Source organism: Narcine bancroftii, chromosome 10, assembly GCF_036971445.1.
Source record: "Narcine bancroftii isolate sNarBan1 chromosome 10, sNarBan1.hap1, whole genome shotgun sequence".
Lineage (NCBI taxonomy): Eukaryota > Metazoa > Chordata > Chondrichthyes > Torpediniformes > Narcinidae > Narcine > Narcine bancroftii.
Genome location: NC_091478.1, coordinates 91131542 through 91154195, shown reverse-complemented (window position 1 = coordinate 91154195; position 22654 = coordinate 91131542). Strand labels below are relative to the sequence as shown.

The following is a 22654-nucleotide window of genomic DNA, read 5'->3' as shown; positions in this document are numbered from 1 at the left end:
TTCCTGAAGTCCCTGCAATATCCTAGTAACTCTTGTCTGCCCTCTTTCAATCTTATTGTCCCAAATAATTGTCTCTAATCCTGTAGTTAGGTGACCAAAATTGCACACAATACTCCAAATTTGGCCACACCAATGTCTTATACAACTTGGCTATAACATCCCAACTCCTATACTCAATACATATGAAGGCCAATTTGCCTAAAGCTCTCTTCACAACCCAATGATGCCACTTTCAGGGAATTATGTATCTATTCCTAGGTCAGGGATTTTTACTTTTGGAGTAGAGGATTGCAGTCTTGAGAAAGAAAACTGGAGATCAGGAGGATGATCCTTCAGAGTAGGGTGCAGATTTGGTGCCTTGCCAGGTGGATGTCCAAGGATAGAGTTCTGTAACTTAGTTACCTGGCAAGTGTCCTGGCACAGTTGTCCTAGAAGTACCTAATGATAGGCACTTTGTCCAAGACCTCTCAAAGACTTCTCATTACACAATGAATAATGTTGTCACAAGTGGCTCTACTTCAGAACTTTCATTTTGGTCACAGATGAGTTGCTGATGTGATGTCAAACATTCCAGAAGTGAAGGCAAGGATGGGAAATTATAATTAAGAGGAAATATTTCTCGTATGAAGGATATCTGGTAGAGTTCTTTGCAATGATGTTGGCAGTAGAGCCTCAGGAGCAATGGCCATTCAAAGCCTTTCTGTTTCTTCCTCCTGACCCTGTAATTCTTTTTTTAAAATTTATTTTTTAATAATTTTTTTTATTTTTCACACTGTGAACCATATCAACCAAAATATGTACAAATGTTTCTCATTAAATTTACACAGTGGCATTTTCTCCTTTTTTTCCCCCTTTTCCCTCCCTCCCCTCTTCGCACCCCCCTCCAAAACCATAAAACAATAGCAAAGGAAAATAAACAAGAAAAATGCTATTTGTTACACACTGAATCTAGTCGTTTTGTCTTATCATTTTCATTTTAGGTGATGGAGGTCCTAGGCAAGCTATCTCTGTTATGTTCCATGTATTTGTTCAAACAATGTGACTTTATTTTTTAAATTATATGTTTTTTTTTCCATTGGAATACATTTATTCATTTCCATGAACCATTGCTGTATTCTCAGGCTCTCTTCCATTTTCCAAGTTGACATTATACAATTTTTTGCTACTGCTAGAACGATCGTAATGAAATTTTTTTTGCGCTTTATCCAATTTGAGGCCTAATTCTTGACTTCTTATGTTACTTAAAAGAAAGATCTCTGGATTTTTTGGTATGTTATTGTTTGTAATTTTATTTAATATCTGATTTAGTTCTTCTCAAAACGTTTTCACTTTCGTACATGCCCAAATTGCATTTCCTCCTTACAGTGAAAACACCTATCTGATAATGTTGAATCCCATTCTTTTAATTTTTGAGGAGTGATATATACCCTGTGTAACCAATTCTACTGTATCATGTGTAACCTTGTGTTTATTGTATTCTTCATAGTTCCAGAACATAACTTTTCCCATACTTCATTTTTTATCTTTATGTTTAAATCCTTTTCCTACTTCTGTTTAGGTTTATAGTTTATTTCATCATTTTCCTTATCTTGCAGCTTAATGTACATATTTGTTATAAATCTTTTAATTATCATTGTGTCTGTAATCACATATTCAAAGCTGCTTCCTTCTGGTAATCTCAATCTGTTTCCCAATTTATCCTTTAAATAAGCTTTCAATTGATGATATGCAAAATTGTACCATGAGTTATTCCATATTTGTAGTTCAGCTGTTCAAATGTTAATAAATTATTTCCCAAAAAACAATTTTCTATTCTTTTGATTCCTTTTCTCTCCCATTCTCTAGAGCAGTGGTTCCCAACCTTTTTCTTTCCACTCACATCCCACTTTAAGTATTCCCTATGCCATAAGTGTTCTGTGATTAATAAGTGATTGCTTAAGGTGGGATGTGGGTGGAAAGAAAAAGTTTGAAAACCACTGTTTTAATCATTCCAAATCGATTTGTTATGTGCACGGTTTCATAACTCCAAAGGAAATGGGCCAATGACAATTTTTCTCAACCAAAATACTTCAGTAATAATTGGGTCTAGAGCAGTGATTTTCAACCTTCTCTTCCTACTCACATCCCACCTTAAGCAATCCCTTACTAATCACAGAACACTTATGGCATAAGGAATACTTAAAGTGGTATGTGAGTGGAAAGTAAAAGGTTGAGAACCACTGGCCTAAAGGAAAGGTTATTGTAAAAGGGATTAGTGGATTTTGTGTCAATAATAATTTTGGTATTTGGTAATTTGTTTTTTCCTTTCTAAGTTGATCTTCTTCCATGTATTAAGTAAATGATGCAGTACTGATGAGTTTTTATATTGCACCAGCTTTTCATCCTACTTATAAAGTATATGTTCCGGTACCTTCTCCCCTATTTTATCTAGTTCTATCTTAGTCCAGTCTGGTTTTTCCCTTGTCTGTTAAAAATCTGATAAATACCTTAATTATGCTGCTCGATAATAATTTCTAAAGTTTGATAACTGCAAACCACCTTGGTTATACCTCTCTGTTAATTTATCTAACACTACCCTCGGTTTCCTCCCTTTCCACAAGAATTTCCTTATTATTCTCTTTAGTTCATTAAAAAAAAATTCTGTTAAGGGAATTGGTAATGTTTGAAATAAGTATTGTATCCTCGGGAACACGTTAATTTTAATGCAATTTACCCTCACTAACAACTTTTGTGGTAATTCTTTCCAATGTTCTAAGTCTTCCTGCAATTTCTTTATTAGTGGCTGATAATTTAGTTTGTACAAGTGCTTTAAGTTATTATCTAACCTGATCCCTAGATATCGGATTGATGTGCTTGCCATTTAAATGGTGATTCTTTTTTAAATTCTGTATAATCTGCATTACACATTGGCGTCACTTCACTTTTATTTGCGTTGACCTTGTACCCTGATATTTCTCCATATTTCTTATGTAATTCTTTTATTGATATCTCTGGCTCTGTTAGGTATACTATGATGTCATCTGCAAATAAGCTGATTTTATACTCCTTCTCCTTTATTTTTATCCCTTTTATTTTATTTTCTATTCTTATCAGTTCTGCCAAAGGTTCTATTGCTAAGGCGAACAATGAGGGGGGGATCCCTGTCTAGTTGACCTACTTAATTTAAATTGATTCGATACATATCCATTTACTGCTACCTTCGCCAATGGTCCATTATACAGTAATTGCTTTAAACCAATTTATATATTTTTCTGGTAGATTGAACTTCTGTAATACTTTAAATAAGTAGTTCCACTCTACTCTGTCAAAGGCTTTTTCTGCGTCTAAAGAAACAGTTCCTTGAACTGCATGAATTAGATTAATAAGTTTACAGACATTATCCACTGTTCGTCTTTTCTTAATAAATCCAGTTTGATCTTGTTTTACTATTTTTGGAACACAATCGGCTAATCTTATAATCTGGTCTATATGATGCTGGTGTTAATGCATCCTTCCCCATCTTTGGTATTACTGTAATTATTGCTATCTTACATGAATCTGGCAAGTTTTGTGTTTCTTCTACCTGGTTCATTGTTTCCAGGAGAGGGGGAATTAGTAACTCTTTAAATGTTTTATAAAATTCTATTGGAATCCATCCTCTCCTAGTGTTTTATTGTTTGGCAGCTTTTTTAATATATGCTGTACTTCCTCTATTTCAAATGGTTTTATTAGTTTGTTTTGTTCCTCTTCTTGCAATTTTGGCAGTTCAGTTTTAGCTAAAGACTCTTCTATTTTATCATCTTTCCCCTCGTTCTCAGTTTGGTATAATTGTTCATAAAATTCCTTAAAGATTTCATTAATCTCTGTTGGGTTATATGTAATTTGTTTGTCCTTTTTCCTTGATGCCAATACAGTTCTTTTAGCTTGTTCTGTTTTAAGTTGCCAGGCTAATATTTTATGTGTTTTTTCTCCTAATTCGTAATACCTTTGCTTTGTTTTCATTATGTTCTTCTCCACCTTGTACGTTTGTAATGTTTCGTTTTTTTTTTGTTCGCCATTTCTCTCCTTTTTGTTATATCATCCCTTTTTACTAGTTCCTTTTCTGTACTTACTATCTCCCTTTCCAACTGTTCTATTTCCCGATTGTAGTCCTTTTTCATCTTAGTTACATAACTTATTATCTGCCCTCTAATGAAGGCTTTCATTGCGTCCCATAATATAAATTTGTCTTTCACTGATTCCATATTTATTACAGAATATGTTTTAATTTGGCGTTCAATAAACTCTCTAAATTCCTGCCTTTTAAGTAGCATGGAGTTTAACCTCCATCTATATGCTCTTGGTGGGATGTCCTCCAGTTCTATTGTTAATAACAGGGGTGAATGAACTGATAGTAGTCTAGCTTCATACTCAGTTTTCCTAACTCTTCCTTGAATGGACTAACAACAAAAACATCAATCCTTGAGTATGTTTTGTGCCTACTCGAATAATATGAGTATTCCTTCTCTCTTGGGTGTTGCCTCCTCCATGTATCTATAAGTTTCATTTCCTGCATTGATTTAACCATAAATTTGGCTACTTTATTCTTTTTGTTTGTCTTTTGTCCAGTTTTATCCAACATTGGATCCAAATTGATGTTAAAATCCCCTCCTATCAATATATTTCATTGTGTGTCTGCAATCTTCAAAAAAAATCCTGCTTAAACTTTTGATCCTCCTCATTAGGCGCATGTAGAGCAAATTCCAAAATTCTGAGTATATCTGACATTTTATCATTACATATCTCCCTGCTGGATCTATTATTTCCTCCTCTATTTTGATTGGTACATTTTTGTTAATTAATATGGCTACACCTCTAGCTTTTGAATTGTAGGATGCTGCTGCTACGTGTCCTACCCAATCTCTCTTTAATTTGTTATGTTCCACTTCAGTTAGAAGCGTTTTCTGCACAAATGCTATATCTATTTTTTCCTTCTTCAATAAATTTAGTAGCCTCTTCCTTTTAATTTGGTTATGTATTCCATTAATGTTTATAGTCATATAATTCAACGTGGCCATCTTGTATCTTGCTTATACCTCTTTTCCACCTCCTTGCCACCTCCATCCCCCTTTTTCCCATTTTCATCTGTTAGTTTTCCCTTATTGAACTCAATGTACGACAACACATTTAAAACATAAAATACCCCAACAGTTCCCACACCCAATAATACAATAACCCCAAATCCCCCCCCCCCCCCCCCCCCCCACCACTTCTCCAAATGCTCCATTATGCCTTGCTGGGCAACCACAACTCCCCTTTCTGTTTGGATTGCAATCTTGCTCGCTAGCGTTAACTGATTTTGCAGTGACGGTTATTCCCACTCCCCCAGCCCTCCCCAGTAAACACTTTTTTTTTTACACATATGACAAAGCTCTCTTTTTTCCCCCCATATTTCCTTCCTTCCCTTTTCTTTTCCCTCTTTAGTTCTTTACATATACATTGTTTTTATATCTTTATATATACTTCATCGCCATTCTTCATTCTTGTTACATTTCTTCTGTCATGCATACGTTCTGCAAATTCTTATGCTTCCTCCGGATCCGAGAACAGTCTCTTTTGCTCCCTGGATATAAATATTTAAGCATGGCTGGGTTTCTTAACATGAATTTGAAACCTTTTTTCCATAAAATCGTTTTTGCTGTATTAAACTCCTTCCTCTTCTTTAAGAGTTCAAAACTAATGTCTGGGTAAAAAAATATTTTTTGACCCTTGTATTCCAATGGTTTATTATCTTCTCTAACTTTATTCCTTGGCCGCTCCAAGGAATTGCCATATATCTCAAAAATTTTACTAAGATGGCTCTTGGTTTTTGATGTGTCTCCAGTTTCGGAGCTAGTGTTCTGTGTGCCCTTTCTAATTCCATTTCTTCCTGCATTTCTGTCGTTCCCATGTCCTTCGAGATCCATCCTTTTATAAATTCCTTCATGTCTGTGCCTTCTTCACCCTCCTTCAGGCCCACTATTTTTATGTTGTTTCGCCTACTATAATTTTCCAACATATCAATTTTCTGAAATAATAACTCTTGTGTCTCTTTAATTGTCTTTTCACTTTCTTCCAATTTTTGTCTTAAGTAATTTACTGCCATTTCTACAGCTGTTTCCTGCTCTTCCACATTCTCTACTCTTTTCCCTATTTCAGTCATGACTAGCTCTAAATTTTGCATTTTATCTTCTGCTCTTTTCATTTTCCTTTTAATTGCACTCAATTCTAATGATAACCATTCTTTTAATGATCTCATTTGTTCTTCAAAAAAAAGCTTTATCTATATTCTGTCCATCAGTTTTACCTTCTATTTCTCTGTGATGATCTTGGTCTTCTTCTTCCTCATCTTCTGTGTCAGTACCTGTGTTTGTTTCTTCTTCGTGTCTGTGTCTTTTCTGTTTTTCCTGATGAGCTACTTGTATCTCTTTGTCGGGCCTCCTCTTGCTGGGCCTCTTGCTGTTGCTCCTCCTGGGCTGCTCGTCTATTGGGCCTCCTGTTGTTGATCCTCTTGTTGGTCACCCCTCCATCTTTCTCCCTCGTCTATCTCCTCGCACCCTCCTCTGCCACCTTTCTCATCCTCCAGCTGAGTACCCTGGTGTCGAGCATCCCTCAGCTGTTTGTGCTTGGCTCCAAGATCCATTTTTGAAGTCTACCAATCGGGAGGTTGCGACTCTTTAGCGCAGGCACTAACCTCGGGGATCGGGCGCTCCTCGCCACCACAGCTCCCTGTTCTTTCAGGTAAGGCATTCTTCTTTCTTCGGTGACTTTTCTACTTTTTATTTCGGTTGTTTTTACTTTCTCCTTCTTGGGTGCCATCTTCTTTCTCTCTGTAACTTTATCTTCTATTTCTTATATTTTATTTTTGTTGTTCTTTGTCTTTTCCTAACTTTTTTCCTATTTTTCTGGAGAGGGCTGGTTTTCCCGACCGGCAACTACTCCATCACGTGACTCCCCCCGACCCCGTACTTCTTCATGCGATTTCTCGCCTGCCTGGTGTTTCCCCTCCACTCTCATTTATTGGTCTTCTATGCACTTCATTTTCCAGTTTTGTTCATGTTATAGTATTGGTTCTATGAATATTTGTAGCAGGCTCGAGTGCTAGCAATGATCTTGGCCACGTGCTAATCAAGATAATGAATTTTGGTGGGCTGTTAAGTTTTATTGTGCATTCGTGCCAAATATTACCCTATTAACACTGGAGTTAGGGTTCCACTTGTCAAACAGGGTCTGCTTGTTTGATGCTTGAATTATAAATATTCCTTTCCCTGATTCCTTAAAATGAAAGCATCTTGGGTTGATTCTTGATTCAACTTTAATTTTTTTAAAAAATTCCAGAAGTAATCCAAATTTTTCTCTTTGCTCCTCAGTAACTTTAACAAACATTTTAGATGCCTCAAATGCAATAATCACTAATTATTTTTCCCATTTTAAAAATCTGTAAAATATGATGAAGAAATGCAATGATTAAAATAAAAACATCGAAAAGAATTATTTCCTTTGTTAGAATTTTGAACAACTTTCATTTCACCATCTTTGCCAGCATGTTATTTTTCACGGGTTCTTTACAGTGGCTTTACATTTCATTTCAGCATTTTCATTGAAATAATCTGATGCTATGGACAAGACATTGCAACTTTCCCTTCTTCCATTCAGACTTGAAAGAACATCTTTCTAACTGGGATTTGTTCAGAATATTTTTGATGCATTTATTTGCAGGACATTCCTGTTGCTTCTGAGTAGGCAACTGGATCTTTGTATATTAAAGCAATCTATCGGACATTTTCATTCCCTGAGGGAATGAATCTATAAATAACATAAACCTAAACTCAAAAATAATGAATGTGTTGTAATGTTGATAAATTTAATTTATTCTTTCATTTAGGCAAGTAGAAACTGAGCTTGAGACAGTCTGGCAATCAACTACAAGGGAAAATCAGCGGATAAAAGATGTTTTGCATCGCACTTTACACAGTACGAATCTCTGGGATACAGTCAACTTTAATCAATTTGACATAGGAGAAAACCCTTGCAGGTATTTAGACAGTCATTCAGATTTAAGAGTATCAAAGTACCATGATGTGTTGTTCTCCTCTACCAGAAGGGTAGAAGATAGAAGGGCACATGAGAATAACTTGCAGCCAAATAATAACAAAAGTCATTTGCCTGAAAGTGGAGATTGTGCGATCACTCAACAAAAACTCAAGGAAGAAACTGTCAAGAGCCCAATGTTTGACTCTGATTCTGATCAACATCAAAGTTCTTCCGGTGATGAAAGTGAAAAAAATGAGCATGAATTTTATTCTTAATGAAATAATAATCAGCACTTCCAAATGTATCCTTTTGTACTTCTTCTAATTGACTTACTACAATAGACATGTTTTAATTGCCTTGTAATGTTTTACTAGTTGATTCACGTTAAGGTTAATGTAAGGGTTAAAATGTATTTCATGCTTGCAAGCAAATTCTGTTTGTGGCTTTCAAGATGTTGTTTACATATTTTTGCTGTCTCCTAGCGACAACTTTACTTCAAGGATAGCTAGCTTTTCTTTCTTTGCTAAAGAGATAAAGATGCTTAGTTTAGTTCCTTGTTCTATGAAATGGAAGGAATTAAAATTATTAGACATTTTTTTATTGGCCATCTAACAAAGTTTTAGCACCGCCTAACAATATTTAACAGCTTGTATAGCAACTGATAATGTTAATAATGTTTAATATCGTTTAATAAACTTTGGAAAACTCAGTTTAGTATCGATTTGTTTGTCGAGCCATAGACAACAATAACATTCTTTGATCTTCCAAGGGAAGTAGTTGCTGCAATTTAGCCAATAAAAATTGAATTTAAGGCCATAGAAATTAGATTTGGAATTTGGACTGGATCAATTGGGTCTGTTTAGAGCATTTCAAACTCAAGGAGACACTATTGTCGACATCTTCATCAAGGCCATTGAAGAAGCGGTAAGCCTTATTTAAGCATTCTTTCTATGTGTTTATTGCAAGTTAGAACACAGTTTGGAGAAACTGCCACTTGTCCTTTATGGGATGTTTTGGTTTTTGAGTTATTGTTGTGCATGTTTGATGCCTGAGTGCAAAGATCAGGTAGATGGAGTAAGATAGTATACCACCCGTCACTGAAGCTGCTGACCCTGAGGGGATACATGTCAAGAAGATGAAGGTCTGAATTTAGAGAAGAATTGGAACGGTGGCACTTAGATACAAGAAGAGCCAAGCCATTCTCTTTGTGAGACTGAATGAGGTAATAGAAAAGGAGGTTACAGCTGCAGGGAATACAAATCCCACAGAAGTACTGTGGAATGGCATAGAATAGGTATTCACAGTTTTAATTATCTCTTTTTTTGAGATAATTTTGCCTCTTTCGAACAATTATTAGCTAAATTTAATCTTTCAAACAGACACTTTTTTAGATATTTACAAATTAGACATTTTGTTCAGTCTATGCTTTCGGATTTTCAGCAAATTTCCAACACTAATATTCTTGATCTGCTTTTTTAATTTACAGTTTTATTTTCATAGTGGATTAATATGCATTTATAATAATTTATTGGATTTAAAATCAGTATCTCTGGTTGAGATTAAGTGATTGGGAATGAAATTAGAACGTAGCATTTTCAGATGAAGATTGATACTCCATTCTCTGCTTGATTAATAACTTCATTTTGTGCAAGGCATTGTTTATTACAATTTAAGGTGATACACAGGACACATATGTCCAAACTTAAATTATCTCGCTTTTATGCTGATGTTGATCCACTATTTGTGAAATGTAAAATTTTTGAAGCTTCTTTGATTCATATGTTTTGGGAATGCCCAAATTTAGAGAGATTCTGGAAAGAGATTTTCCAAACTTTATCAATGATATTTAAGATCAACTTTGAACCTTGTCCCTTAATTGCTTTGTTTGTTTTTTCTCGTGATCCAGATAAACCTATATTGGCATCTCAGGAAAATGTTTTAGCTTTTATCATATTGATAGTCAGACGAGCAATTTTATTGAAATGGAGAGATAATTCATCCCCTACTCATACACAATGGTTATATGATGTAATGTCCTATTTAAATTCAGAGAAAATTAGGTATAATAAAGATAGAAAGTTTCAGTTTTAGAATTTTTTTTTATAATTGGAAGAATTACCAATTACTGCTTGTTCCGGTGATTCATTGCCTGTTCTCCGTGGTGTGCCAATAGTTCTTCATTATTGTGTTTTTTTTAAATTAATGATATAAGATAACCTTGATTAGAAGGAAGGGATAGATTAGGTGCAGTTTTAGTTTTTTTTTCTTATTTCATACAAGTAATTTCAATAAATAGGTTTAACATGGTCGCAAAGATCATTTCAATTAAATGTTTTTGAGGTATTATAAGCAATTATTGATGTAGTTTTATCTACTTTGCTTTTATTGTGGTGCTTATTTATATACAAATGAATTATTATGCAATTTTCAATTCTGTATGTATGCTTATATTTTAAACTCAATAAAAATATTTTAAAAAGTACTGCAAAAAAAATTATCAATAAAAACTAAGAGCAGCCAGTTGGTATTGCCAGAAGGTGTGCCAGAAGATGGTGATGTGGAGGATGGGAAATCCAGAATGGATGCAAAGTCAGATATTAAGGTGATATTTGAAATGGAGGATGATATATGACCAGAAGATGGTGCATCAAATATTGGTAGCAGGAGAAGCAAGAGGAGTTCTAGAACAAGCTCCAGTGTTTCAAGTACTGCACCTACACTTCTAAAAGTTCAGGCTGAAGTGGCTGCTCTTGAAGCAGAACAAGAGTGGCTTAAGGATAAATATGCCTTAGAAGAATTAGAGGAAGAGCAGCTATGAAGAGAGTAGCAACTAAAAAGACAAAAGGAACAATTGGAACTGAGAAAAAAATAGCTTTTAATAAGGCCAAGTCGAGGATATAGAAGGCTCAGCGTCATTCCGGCCACAGCCTTCGAGTCCCGGAACCAGCCTCGAGGACCTCCCCTCCATGCAGCCAATTCAATGGAGATCCGAACATATGGAGACAAGACCGTCCACTTCTAGATCGGCCAGCGGAAGTTCTTCTGGAGGTTCACCGTTTCGTCCCACCCAACTGCCATCCTGGGTGTTGACTTCCTCCTCCACCATGGACTCCTGGTCGACATTCAAGGTAGGTGACTGATAGATGCCCGTACCTTCCAATCCGTTCGCCACAACGCCTCCCACACAGAGCAGCTACAGATGGCCACTGTCAGCCTGCCCAAGGATGAGCAAACTTTTGGAGTCGTGTTTGGAGGAAGGACAACAGGAAAATAAAATATTTAATACCAAAGAGCCAGTGTTACAATTACGAGATGTGTATGGACCCAAACAAGCCAGATTAAGGCATGGTGGTGCCAAATCTCATAACCCAATAATGACCCCAGTGGACGGAGATGTGTGCCAAATGCCATCTTACAATGCAGAATACTTGCTGCTCCCGACAGGTAACAGAAATCTTCGTGAGAAGGCAGAGAAGGGTGAAGTGGCTGCATTGTTAATTCAGTTATAATCTCTCTCTTATCTGCCCAAGAGAAAGATTCCAGTTTTAGATGGCAATCCATTTCAATACCATGTTTTTGAAAAACTGTAAATGCAGAATTGAAATGAAGAGCCAAAACTCGGTGGATTGTCTATATTATTTGGAACAGTTCACGAGTGGACAACCACAAGAACTTGAAAGGAGTTGCCATCATATGGCCCCATACAAAGGATTCGAAAGGGCTAAGTCTTTACTAAAGAAGCATTTTGGCAACAAAATATACTTGCAACAGATTATGTACAGAAGGCTCTTTTATGGTCGTCAATAAAAATGGATGACGTGAAAGCTTTACAAGCTTACACCCTATTTCTAAGAGGTTGTTGCAATGTCATGGTGGAGGTCAGCCATTACAAGAGCTTGACATGTTTACTAATATGTTAATCATTTTAAATAAATTACCCTACTGGATGAATGAATATGGAGAAGTTCAGTTGTTTAAAACCAGAAAAGATGCAATAAAATTGCTATTTTTATGGATTTGGTGGAGAGTTCATTGAAAGGCAAGTGGACATTGTCACAGATCTAGCGTATGGAAATATCAAAGGCACTCAAACAGTAAGTAAAGAAGTTGAGAGGTCCAAATCATATCCTCAACCAAAATTGAAAAAAAGTACATTTGCCACCTCCCAGGCAGTTGCAGATAAAGAAATTAAGGAAGAGGAAAGTTTGCCTGCTGTGAAGAACTGTTTGTTCTGTTATGATAAGCATGCTTTGGAAAAGTGGGAAAAATGGAAAAGAAAACAGTGAGAAAAATTGCTTTTTTGAAGGAAAATGGAGTATATTTTGGCTGTCTGTGTAAAGGACACATCAGCAAACACTGCAAAAAGTGACAGCTGTGACATATGCAGTCAAAAGCATCCCAAAATGCTACCTATCTTCCAGGAAAAGAAGAATACGGAACAGGAACAAACAGTAAGAAAAGAAGCAGGTGAAAACAATGTTGAAGCCTTGGTATTGATAAATGGTCTTACTGCGGCTGGAGAGAACAACTGCAAACTTTTAATAGTACCCGTGCAAGTCAAGGCCCAGAAAGGAAATGCAAAAGTGCTTACATATGCATTTCTTGACCCAGGCAGTACTGTGTCATTTTGCACCATGGAGCTAAGGAAGAAGGTTAATCTTAAAGGAAGAAGGTTAAAAATTCTATTGAGAACTATTGAAACATTGTTTTGAGCCTAGAGATTGCTGGACTGGATAGTAACAATTTTTGTGAACTCCCAGGCATATACACTCACAAAACTATGGCTGTGCAGAAAGAAAACGTCCCACATCAAAACTATATTAAACCATGGACGTATTTGTGTGAAATCAACTCGGAGATAGAGTTGTTGATTGGTTTAGATGTCCCAAAAACTGTGGAACCACTAGATATTGATAAAGAGTGTGGGTAACAAACCTTATGGTGTCAAAACTATCCTTGGTTGGGCGATCAATAGACTATTAGGAGGAAGAGGTTTAAAAACCGGTCAGCGATAAGTGTCAATCAGTTGTTAAGCTTGATAGGTTGTAGGAGTAGCAGTTCAAGAATGACTTTCCTGAGTGCCTCAGGGATGACCAAGAACCTTAAAAAGAAAACTAGCAGTTCTTGGAATTGGTGATAAAAACTGCCAAGCTAGGTAATGATTATTATTGCATTGGATTACCTTTAAAGAAGAGGGAAATATGCATGCCTGATAATAGAAGCATTGTCAAACATCGTACACTGAATTTAAAGAGAAGATTCAAGAAAGGTTCTTCCTTTCATTCAGAATACACCAAATACTATTTACAGGTTATGCAGAGAAAGTACCAGATAATATCTTGAAACATAGTGATGACAAAAAATGCTATTTATCACACCATGGGGGGGGGTTCATCCACAGAAGAAAAATCTTTGAGTGGTGTTTGCTTGTGGAGCAACCTTTTGGGGAGTTTCACTAAATTCTCAACTCTTACAAGGTACTGATTTGACTAGTATGTTGATAGGAGTTTTAACTAGATTTCATAAAGAACTTGTCATCATCAGTGCAGACATTGAAGGAATGTTTCATCAGCTGAAAGTACCGAAATGAAGACCGTGACTTATTACGATTCCCTTGGTGGCCTGATGGAGACTATGGTCAGAACATGGTAAAATACAGAATGACAAGGCATTTATTTGGGCTGACTTCATCACTAAGTTGTGCATATTTTGCCCTTAGGTGTGTTGAAGATGATATGGAACAATTTAGCTCTCAAGCTATAAGCACCATCAGAATAACTTCTATGTGGATGACTGTCTCACTTCTGTAGCTACAGTAAAAGAAGCAATAGCTCTTTATCATGAGTTGAGAGCGACCTGTTTCAAAGGAGGCTTTCTACTTACCAAATGGATAAGTTGTGGCGATGCACATGTTTGCAGTAGCAAACCGGCCCCGCTTGTCACGCGCGGTCAGCAGGGCAGCCGCGGCAAGGATGGCATTGCGGGACCATCTCTTCCAGTCCAGTCCGGATGGGGACGTGCACGCTTGCGTCATCGCGACGCAAGTGTCGGGACGTTGGGGGTAGGACCAGAACAGGTTTAAAGGCTGTAGCGCAGAACTCAAAATAAAGCAGTTGTGATACTTAAGCTCCCAGCCTGTTGTCTCAGTCTCTTTGCTGTGCTCGTTCACGACCCACTACAAAGTAACAGTTGCCAGTTATTGGCTGCCATACCTGAAAGAGAAAGGGAAAAAGAAATTAATAATTTGGACTTAGACCATGACAACCTTTCTGTGGAGAGGGCATTAGGTGTACAAAAGTGTGTTCAGTGTGACGTTTTTTAAGTTCAAAATCATTTTCAAGGACCGACCTCTTACAAGAAGAGGGATTCTATCAACAGTCAGTTCAATATGTGATCCTCTAGGAATATTAGCACCAGTTGCCCTGACTAACAAGAAGATCCTGCAAGATTTGTTTAGGAAGTGGATTGCTTGGGATAATGAAATACCAGAATCCATTGTACAGGATTGGACATATTGGATACAGGATCTTCATAAGCTGGAAGACTTCAAGATTGACAGATGCTTCAAACCCACAAATTTTGAAAATGTAACATTTGCTCAATTGCATCATTTTGCTGATGAATGTGAAGACGGTTAGTTACCTATTGAAGTTAGTTACCTATGTGAAGACGGTTAGTTACCTATTGCTGCATGACAGCAAGGATCAGGTACATTGTGGATTTGTATTGGAAAAGTCCAGAGTGGAATGGAGCTAGCAGCTGCTACCCTGGCAAGCAGAATGCACGCAATGTTGAAAATAGAGTTGCAGATGAAACTAACAAATTCCATATTTTGGACATAGCACCTCTGTGCTCAAATATATCAACAATAAAACCACAAGGTTTTGAACTTTGGTGGCTAACAGAATCACTGAAATTGATAAAATCTCACGTCCAATACAGTGCAGATATGTTAACGCAGTTAATAATTCTGCTAATCTGGCTATCTGAGGTTTGAAAGTTAAGTCTTTTCTGAAGAATAAAATGTGGATATTTGGACTTCGATTTCTTCCTCAGCCTCAAAAAGAGTGGCCTCAAAATGCTGATAAACTAAAAGAAATTTTTGGCGTTTTATTGCCAGGCGCAGTCAGATAAAAGAAGTCCGATCTGACAGTGGTATTAACTTTGTGGGGGCTCAACACAAATTAAAGAAAGTGCTTATAGGCTGGAATTAGGACCATATTCATGATGTATTACTCCAGAAAGAAATTATTGGATCTTTCATTCCCGTTCTGGCTCACACCATGGAGGTGTATGGGAAAGATTGATTAGATCTGTACGAAAGGTTCTCAATTGCATCCTCGATGGACAAAATTTTAATGAGGAGTGTCTTTGGACAGTTCTTTGTGAAGTTGAAGCTATCCTCAGTAGTGGTCCAATTACTAAGACATACAGATCCAAATGATCTTGATGCACTTGCCCTGAATCACCTTTTGCTTCTTAAGACTAAGTCTGTTGCCACCGGGGCAGTTTCAGAAGGAAAACATATATGCATGTTGCAGGTGGAAGCAGGTGCAATTTATATTGGATTTGTTCTGGAAAAAATGGGTGTAAGAATTTTTGTTGCAGGAGCGACAGAAATAATCTTAAGTTCAGGTGCAATTTCACAGCTGGGAATGTCGTGATAATCATGGACCATTCATCGCCTCAAAATTCCTGATTGATGGGGAAGTTTGTTGATACCATCCATCCAAAAGAGGGCTTATATGTCGTTCGGATCAAGATTAAAACTGGCTTTCTGAACGGACCAGTTACCAAAATCTGTCTTTTACAAGAGGCAGAAAGCTTTGATAATTGACTTTCATTTTCTTTTGAAATTTAACCAATGTATACTTCTATATATGTACTGTTTGATTTTATTTTCTTTGTGATGGTAATTATTTTTTAAACATAATAATTAAGGGCTGATATTATAAGGGTTTAAATGTATTTCATGCTTGCAAGAAAATTCTGTTTATGGCTTTCAAGATGTTGTTTACATATTTTTTGCTGTTTCCTAGCAACATCTTTGCTCAAGGTAGTTAGCTTTTCTTTGTTTGCTAAAGAGATAAAGATCCTAAGCTTAGTTCCTTTTTTCTACGAAATGGAAGGAATCAAAATGTTTTGACAATTTCAATTGACCGTCTAACACAGTTTTAGCACCATCTAACAATGTTTAATGGCTTGTAACAATTTATAGCAACTGATAATGATGTTAACGATGTTTTATATCATTTAATAAACTTTGGAAAACTCAACTCAATTTTAGTATGGATTAGTTTGAATGAGTCTTAGAAAACAATAACATTCTTTGATCTTCCAAGCGACCATGAAGGAAAGTAGTCGCTACAATTTAAATTTAACTTGTCTTTTAAAGATTTATGTTCTCAGTATTTGTATTATAGTATTCTAGCATCTCTAAAATTAGTTATCCAGATTGTCATTTGGCTATTGCATATCCACACCTCGTCAGTTTAATTGAACTAATTTTTATTGGGTTTATCCTGTCATAATATCAAAATACATTTGGTGAAGCAAATTTTTGTTAAATACTCAGTGCACTAGTGATTGATGAGTAGGATGGCAGCTGTCAGTGCATTGCAGAATGTATCTCCACACATTTAATATGGCTTTCAAATAACATACCTTTTGATCACCTAAGAAACAGAGAATTTTATATTGTGCATGGTTAGTTTATAACAGAAATAATACATTGATATTTGATACATTTTAGATGAAATGTTAACAATAGATAATATATAATTATTCTTTTTAAATGGGCCATCAAGTTTATTCCATATTGATAATGTGAAACCAAAGCAATTGTGAAAAGTATGTATCAAGCATTATTTTATGGTAAAATAGCCCTATAGTTTACAAAACATTTTGCAAATCTTAATTCTGTTCTGTTAAGTTTTAATATATGTTGCATTATTTCTGTAATCACTTCCATTAATACCATTTTCCTCAGTATTTTTGTGATATTTTTAGTTCATCTTTCTTTTATATGATTCAAAATAAATAATCCTATTTTACTCCAGGCGGGCAGGAATTTCAAATGAATAATGATCTTGCAATAATTTTAGCAGATACAGCACCATTAAATGAAGTCCCTTCACATAAATGAATAAACTTGATATCTTGCAGAACTCTCTAAAGTTGCATTCTCACCATGATTTCCATCTGTCTCAGCTCCTTGGTTGTCTCCCACACTGCGTATAGAATTAATTTACCCATATCTAGCACTGAATGGTGGATCTGACCAGTGCAACTACATGCCTATAGGAAGAACTTTGGAGGACCTGAGTTAAGGATGAAAGGGGAGAAGTATAAGGAGAACACTGGGGGGCATTTCGTCACACAGAGAGTGTGGGATTGTCAAATGAGCTGCCATCTGAAGTAGTGAATGCAGGCTCAATTTTAACTTTAATAAAAATTTGGACAGGTACATGGACAGGTACATATGAGGGATATTGACTGGGTACAGGTCAATGAGTTGAGGCAGAATAATAGTTTGGGATAGACTAGAAGGATCGTAGGGCATGTTTCTGTGATGGTTCCAACTTAAGAACTTCTTCAGCATATCAAGACCTGAAAATTTTTAAGGCACATTTTTTGGTTTGAGTTATTTGAATTTTATTTCAGACAGTTTGACTTCTTTTGGTGATGGTACTTCACAGGAGACTTGGTGGGAGATCCGACGAAGAAACATAAACCCAATAAGGTTGTTTGTGAGGTTACAAAGATCTTCGTCAAGGCCTCAGCAGTCTCCACCCTTGCCTCTTGCAGTAACTAGGGATAAATCAAATCAGGCAAGGACAATCCCATCTCTTACCTGATCTCAAAATACCCTAACACACTACAATTCTCCATTGTCCTCCGTGTGAATATCGATGCAAAGTACTCAGTACCTCACCCCCTTTCTTTGACTCCAAGCACAAATTGCTTCCTTTGTCCTTTAGCAGTCCCAATCTCTCCATATTTATCCTTTTGTTTTTAATCATGTGCTTTTGGATTTGCTTTAATGCTATTCACCAGTGACATTTCGCGATCAATTTTGAATGGCTTAATGCCCTGTTTCAGTTGTTTCCTGCTATTTTTATATTTTTCAAGGGCCCTGTCTGATTTTAACTTGATTAACTGTGGACATGCTTCCTTTTTTGATCAATATAAATCATGAAACTTGTGTTTTGTATCAATGATGTTTAATGTATTTTGGCCACACTGGGGTAGAAATTGGTGTGTCGTTTCATTCTGATGGCTCAAGAAGACTTAATATTTTCCAGTTTCTTCAGAATGCATTATTGTATACCAAATCCAATTAAATCTCTTTTGGCCAAAAGCATATTGGTGCTCACATCTGTTTGAAATCAGGGTATTATCAATGTAAGTACGCATTTTGTTTAAGTACCTTGTCAATTCTTTTAGTTCCACAGCTACATAGTTTGAGAAATGGTGAACGAATGGAAGGTGAGTTTTGTTTTCACTTCTCGTTACTGTGGAGATTTAAAAAATGTTTCCATTTTTAGCTGGTGTAAAATTGGTTTGTGGAAACCCCCGTCTGCTTTTTTTTTTCCAATTCCCTACCAGTGGAGCTTTTAGTTCCTACATAGTTTGAGAAATGGTGAACGAATGTAAGGTGAGTTTTGTTTTCACTTCCCATTTCTGTGGAGATTTTTAAAATGTTTCCATTTTTAGCTGGTGTAAAATTGGTTTGTGGAAACCACCGTCTGCTTTTTTTTTCAATTCCCTACCAGTGGAGATATTCTTTTACAACTTGTTTACTGGTAAGTTCCAGGTTTCCTTTGAAGATACAAGTGCCTTTGAATCTTTGGTCTCTAAACTTCTCTGCTGCTGAGTTGCGTGGGACTTTTCTGCATATGTTGCAGATTAAATTGTTAGATGTCACATCTGTAATTGTACCAAGCAACCAATGAAATGATAGTTGAACAAAATTAATTATCTGATGTTGTATTGTAATTTCATTATTTCATTTTTAATTTTTTTAAAATGTAATCTTATATCTTATTCATGTTATAAAATCTTAAATAAAGTTTAAAAAAAAGAACAAAATTAATTATATTAATCCAATGATTACTATGCTTTTTGTTTCCTATTTTCAGTTGGCCGTTCCTATACATTGAAAAACATTCAAACTTCTTTGAAATCTTCCAATTCTTGCATAATGGCCTATTCTCTATTCTTTGATTATTCTTTTTAAAATATTTTATCTTCACTCCTCGTACAGTATCTTAAGGTATTTGCAATGTTATCTGCATTAAGAGCTAATATTTATGGATCTTCACATTGAGGAAGAAGGCAAACCAATTCCTTTAATTAGAAGTTTGAGGAAATTGGGCATGCCATCAAATTATCACATTTCTGCAGGTGTACTATGGAAAGTATAACTGACTGGTTGCATCATGGTTTCATTTGGTAACTTGAGTATATGAGAACACAGAAGGCTTCAGAAAATGACAAACCTAGCCATGTCTATCAATGGCACCGACTGAGCATCCATTGAAGACATCTACATGAGACGCAGTCTCAAGAAGGTAAACAACAGCACAAAGGATCTCCATCACCCTGATCACAACCTCTCTCACTGCTACCTACAGGCAGAAGGCACACAAATCCGAAGTCAGTTCATGATCAGTTTTCAATCCAACACCCATCAGGCTCCTGAACCACTGTGTACTACCATGGTCCTAAACATAAGCTAATCTAGGACCACCAAAAGATTGTTTACACTATTGAAATGTCACTTCTTTTTCTTGCAGTAACTACAACAGTGAATATTTATTTCTCTTTAATATTTATTATCTCTTGCTTTGGCATATTGGTACCTCTGCTTGTTGTACAAGTATACAGTATAACAATAAACTAATTTATTTTTCTTTCTCTATCTCTCACTCTTTCACTCTTTTTCTCTCTCTTTCCTTTCTCCTGTCTTCTGACTGCAAATGTGAATCATTAATTCTTTTATCAAGTGATGACTTTATTACTCAACTATCTTTGCTATCTTTCCACTAGACTGTGTTATCAGGGATGTTTAAATTTACACTGTCAGCAAATCACACTTGTAATCTAATTACATTGATGAGTAGAAAGATTTCTTCATAATATGAAATCAAAATCTCCGTTGCAATAAAATAAAATGGGGATTCAGGAACCTCAATGTATAAAATATATTTTTTTATGATTAATCCTTTCTTCATTTTCAGACCCTTATTTTACAGGTTGATTATTTGAGGAATCTAGTTCACCGTAACAAACTTTATGATTTGTTTATTATGGTAATAAAATAAGATTGGGATACAGGAATCTTTACACGTTTTGTATTTCTAAAATTACAAGAGGCATTGACAAGATAGAGAGTCAGAATCTTTCTCACAGGATAAAAATATCAAATACTAGAGGACATGCATTTAAGGCGAGGGCCTGAAATTTTAAAGATGTACAAGGCAATTTTTTGACATAGAGAATGGAAGATCCCTGGACCGGGCTGCCAGTGGTAGTAGTGGAGGCAGATACAATAGTAGCATTTATGAGACTTTGAGATAGACATGTGAACATGTAGGGAATAGAGGGATGTGAATCTTGTGCAAGGACCAGTGTTTTAGTTTAATTTAGGCCCTTGATCAGCAGACAGCTGTGTTCTGATCTAGTTTTGTCACGTGTTCTGAGATACAGTAAAAATCTTTCTTTTACATGCCACTCTAATTTTTTTAATATATTTTTAAAAATTTAGACATGGAGCATAGTAACAGACCCTTTGGGTGCTGCCCAATTATACCAGGTTGACCTTCTATTCCCAGTATGTTTTGAATGGTAGGAAGAAACCAGAGCCCCCGGAGAAAGCCCACGCAGACATGGGGAAGAAGTACAAATTCCTTCCAGACAGCGCGAGATTCGAACCCAACTGTCTGTTACAGCATTGTGCCCGAAAAGATGCTTTGGTACCATCTTGAAAATAAAAGGAAGCCTCTTCAGAGATAGTGAGTTGTTGAGGATCATTCTGTAGCCATCCTGTAACCAGTAGGCCTGCTCTGCATTATGCCTCCTTGAACGCTGATCTTGATTCTTGGAACCTGATGATGCCTGCTGACTGGTAGGAGGCCTTAAACCACCGACTGAGCATATGGGGGGCCCCCATCTTCCGCAGTTACCTTTGCTCTGATGGATTCAGGTCCCTGCACTCTCTGTAATTGGATGAAACTGATGGAAGTTACACCAGTAGCAGCATTTGTTCCACCTGGCCATAGTTGACCTGTTAGATTACAACTCCCTGATACTATACCCCTTTGTTTGAGATTATAGCACCTTATTGCCACATCATTGTCTTTTGAAATTCAAAATACTGTAACTACATCAGGTTCCTGTTGTCCATAAAGCAAAGATCATGCAATCTGTCAATCATTAGTGACTATCCCCACTTCTAACCATATATAACCACTCACAGCACAGAACAGGCCAGTTCGGCCCTACTAGTCCATGCCGTAGCAAATCCCCACCCTCCTAGTCCCACTGACCAGCACCCGGTCCATACCCCTCTAGTCCCCTCCTATCCATGTAACGGTCCAGTCTTTCCTTAAATGTAACCAATGATCCCGCCTCGACCACGTCTGCCGGAAGCTCATTCCACATCCCCACCACCCTCTGCGTAAAGAAATTTCCCCTCATGTTCCCTTTATAATTTTCCCCCTTCAATCTTAAACCATGTCCTCTAGTTTGAATCTCCCCCTTTCTTAATTGAAAAAGCGTATCCACGTTTACTCTGTCCCTTTTAAAATCTTAAACACCTCTATCAAGTCCCCTCTCAATCTTCTACGCTCCAGAGAAAAAAGCCCCAGTCTGCACAACCTTTCCCTGTAACTCAGACCCTGAAATCCTGTCAACATTCTCGTGAACCTTCTCTGCACTCTCTCATCACCTTGTGATGTCAGGTTAATAAAAAATAACAGTTGCCTATGATTGCCAAGCACCAAGGAACCCCTGCAGTGATATTTTGAGGCATTGATATTGACCTCCATCATTCACAACTTTGTGGAAATTGTGTTAACAACCAGTGAAATGGGGGGGGGGGGGGTGCATGGCAAGATGGTGTAGAGGGAAGAGTTCCACCTTCCCCCAGTTAGACTTCTAAATACCCAACTTTAAAATTTGTAGAAGTGGTTAAAAATAGTATCTACAGATTTTTGGAATAGTGAAGGATTGAAATGGCTGCAAACGTGAAAAAATCAAAAGCTCAATTGCAAAAAAAAACTACCTTACAAAAGTGTTGAAGAATTGAAGCCTACCTATCAAGTTGAGGCTACGGAGTCATCGACTGGAGCCCCCAAGCCTCAGAGGACTCCTGCTTAGTTAAGTATTAAGCTGGCACCGATTGCACATCCGCAAGATGGCGCCGGTTCTGCGATGAGCTCGGCCGGTTCTGACTTGCGCACCCGTGATTCTGGGCACACAGGCGGATCGGCCGAGTGAGGACAGACCCACGAACCTGCAACATTGCCTGGTGGTCCGGGGGCGTGCAGCGTAGCATCAGAAGGCGGTCGGTGGTTCTGCCGGGCATGCGTGGTGCATCACCGGCCCGTGAATTACTGGA

The 22654-nt window shown here is 36.9% G+C and overlaps 1 protein-coding gene across 4 annotated transcripts in view; it reads left to right on the top strand.

Annotated features, from left to right (window-relative positions):
• The window catches only part of cep89 (centrosomal protein 89), a 105681-nt gene extending 95254 nt beyond the window's left edge, over positions 1–10427 (top strand). For 2 of the 4 annotated variants that reach the window (XM_069901802.1, XM_069901801.1), the window contains exon 20: positions 7883–10427. In XM_069901802.1, coding sequence (XP_069757903.1) covers positions 7883–8306 — 424 coding nt within the window. In that variant the 3' untranslated portion in view covers positions 8307–10427. The remainder of the gene's footprint in view (positions 1–7882) is intronic. The other 2 variants (XM_069901812.1, XM_069901803.1) reach the window with 2 other exon arrangements.
• Positions 10428–22654: the final 12227 nt, after the last annotated feature.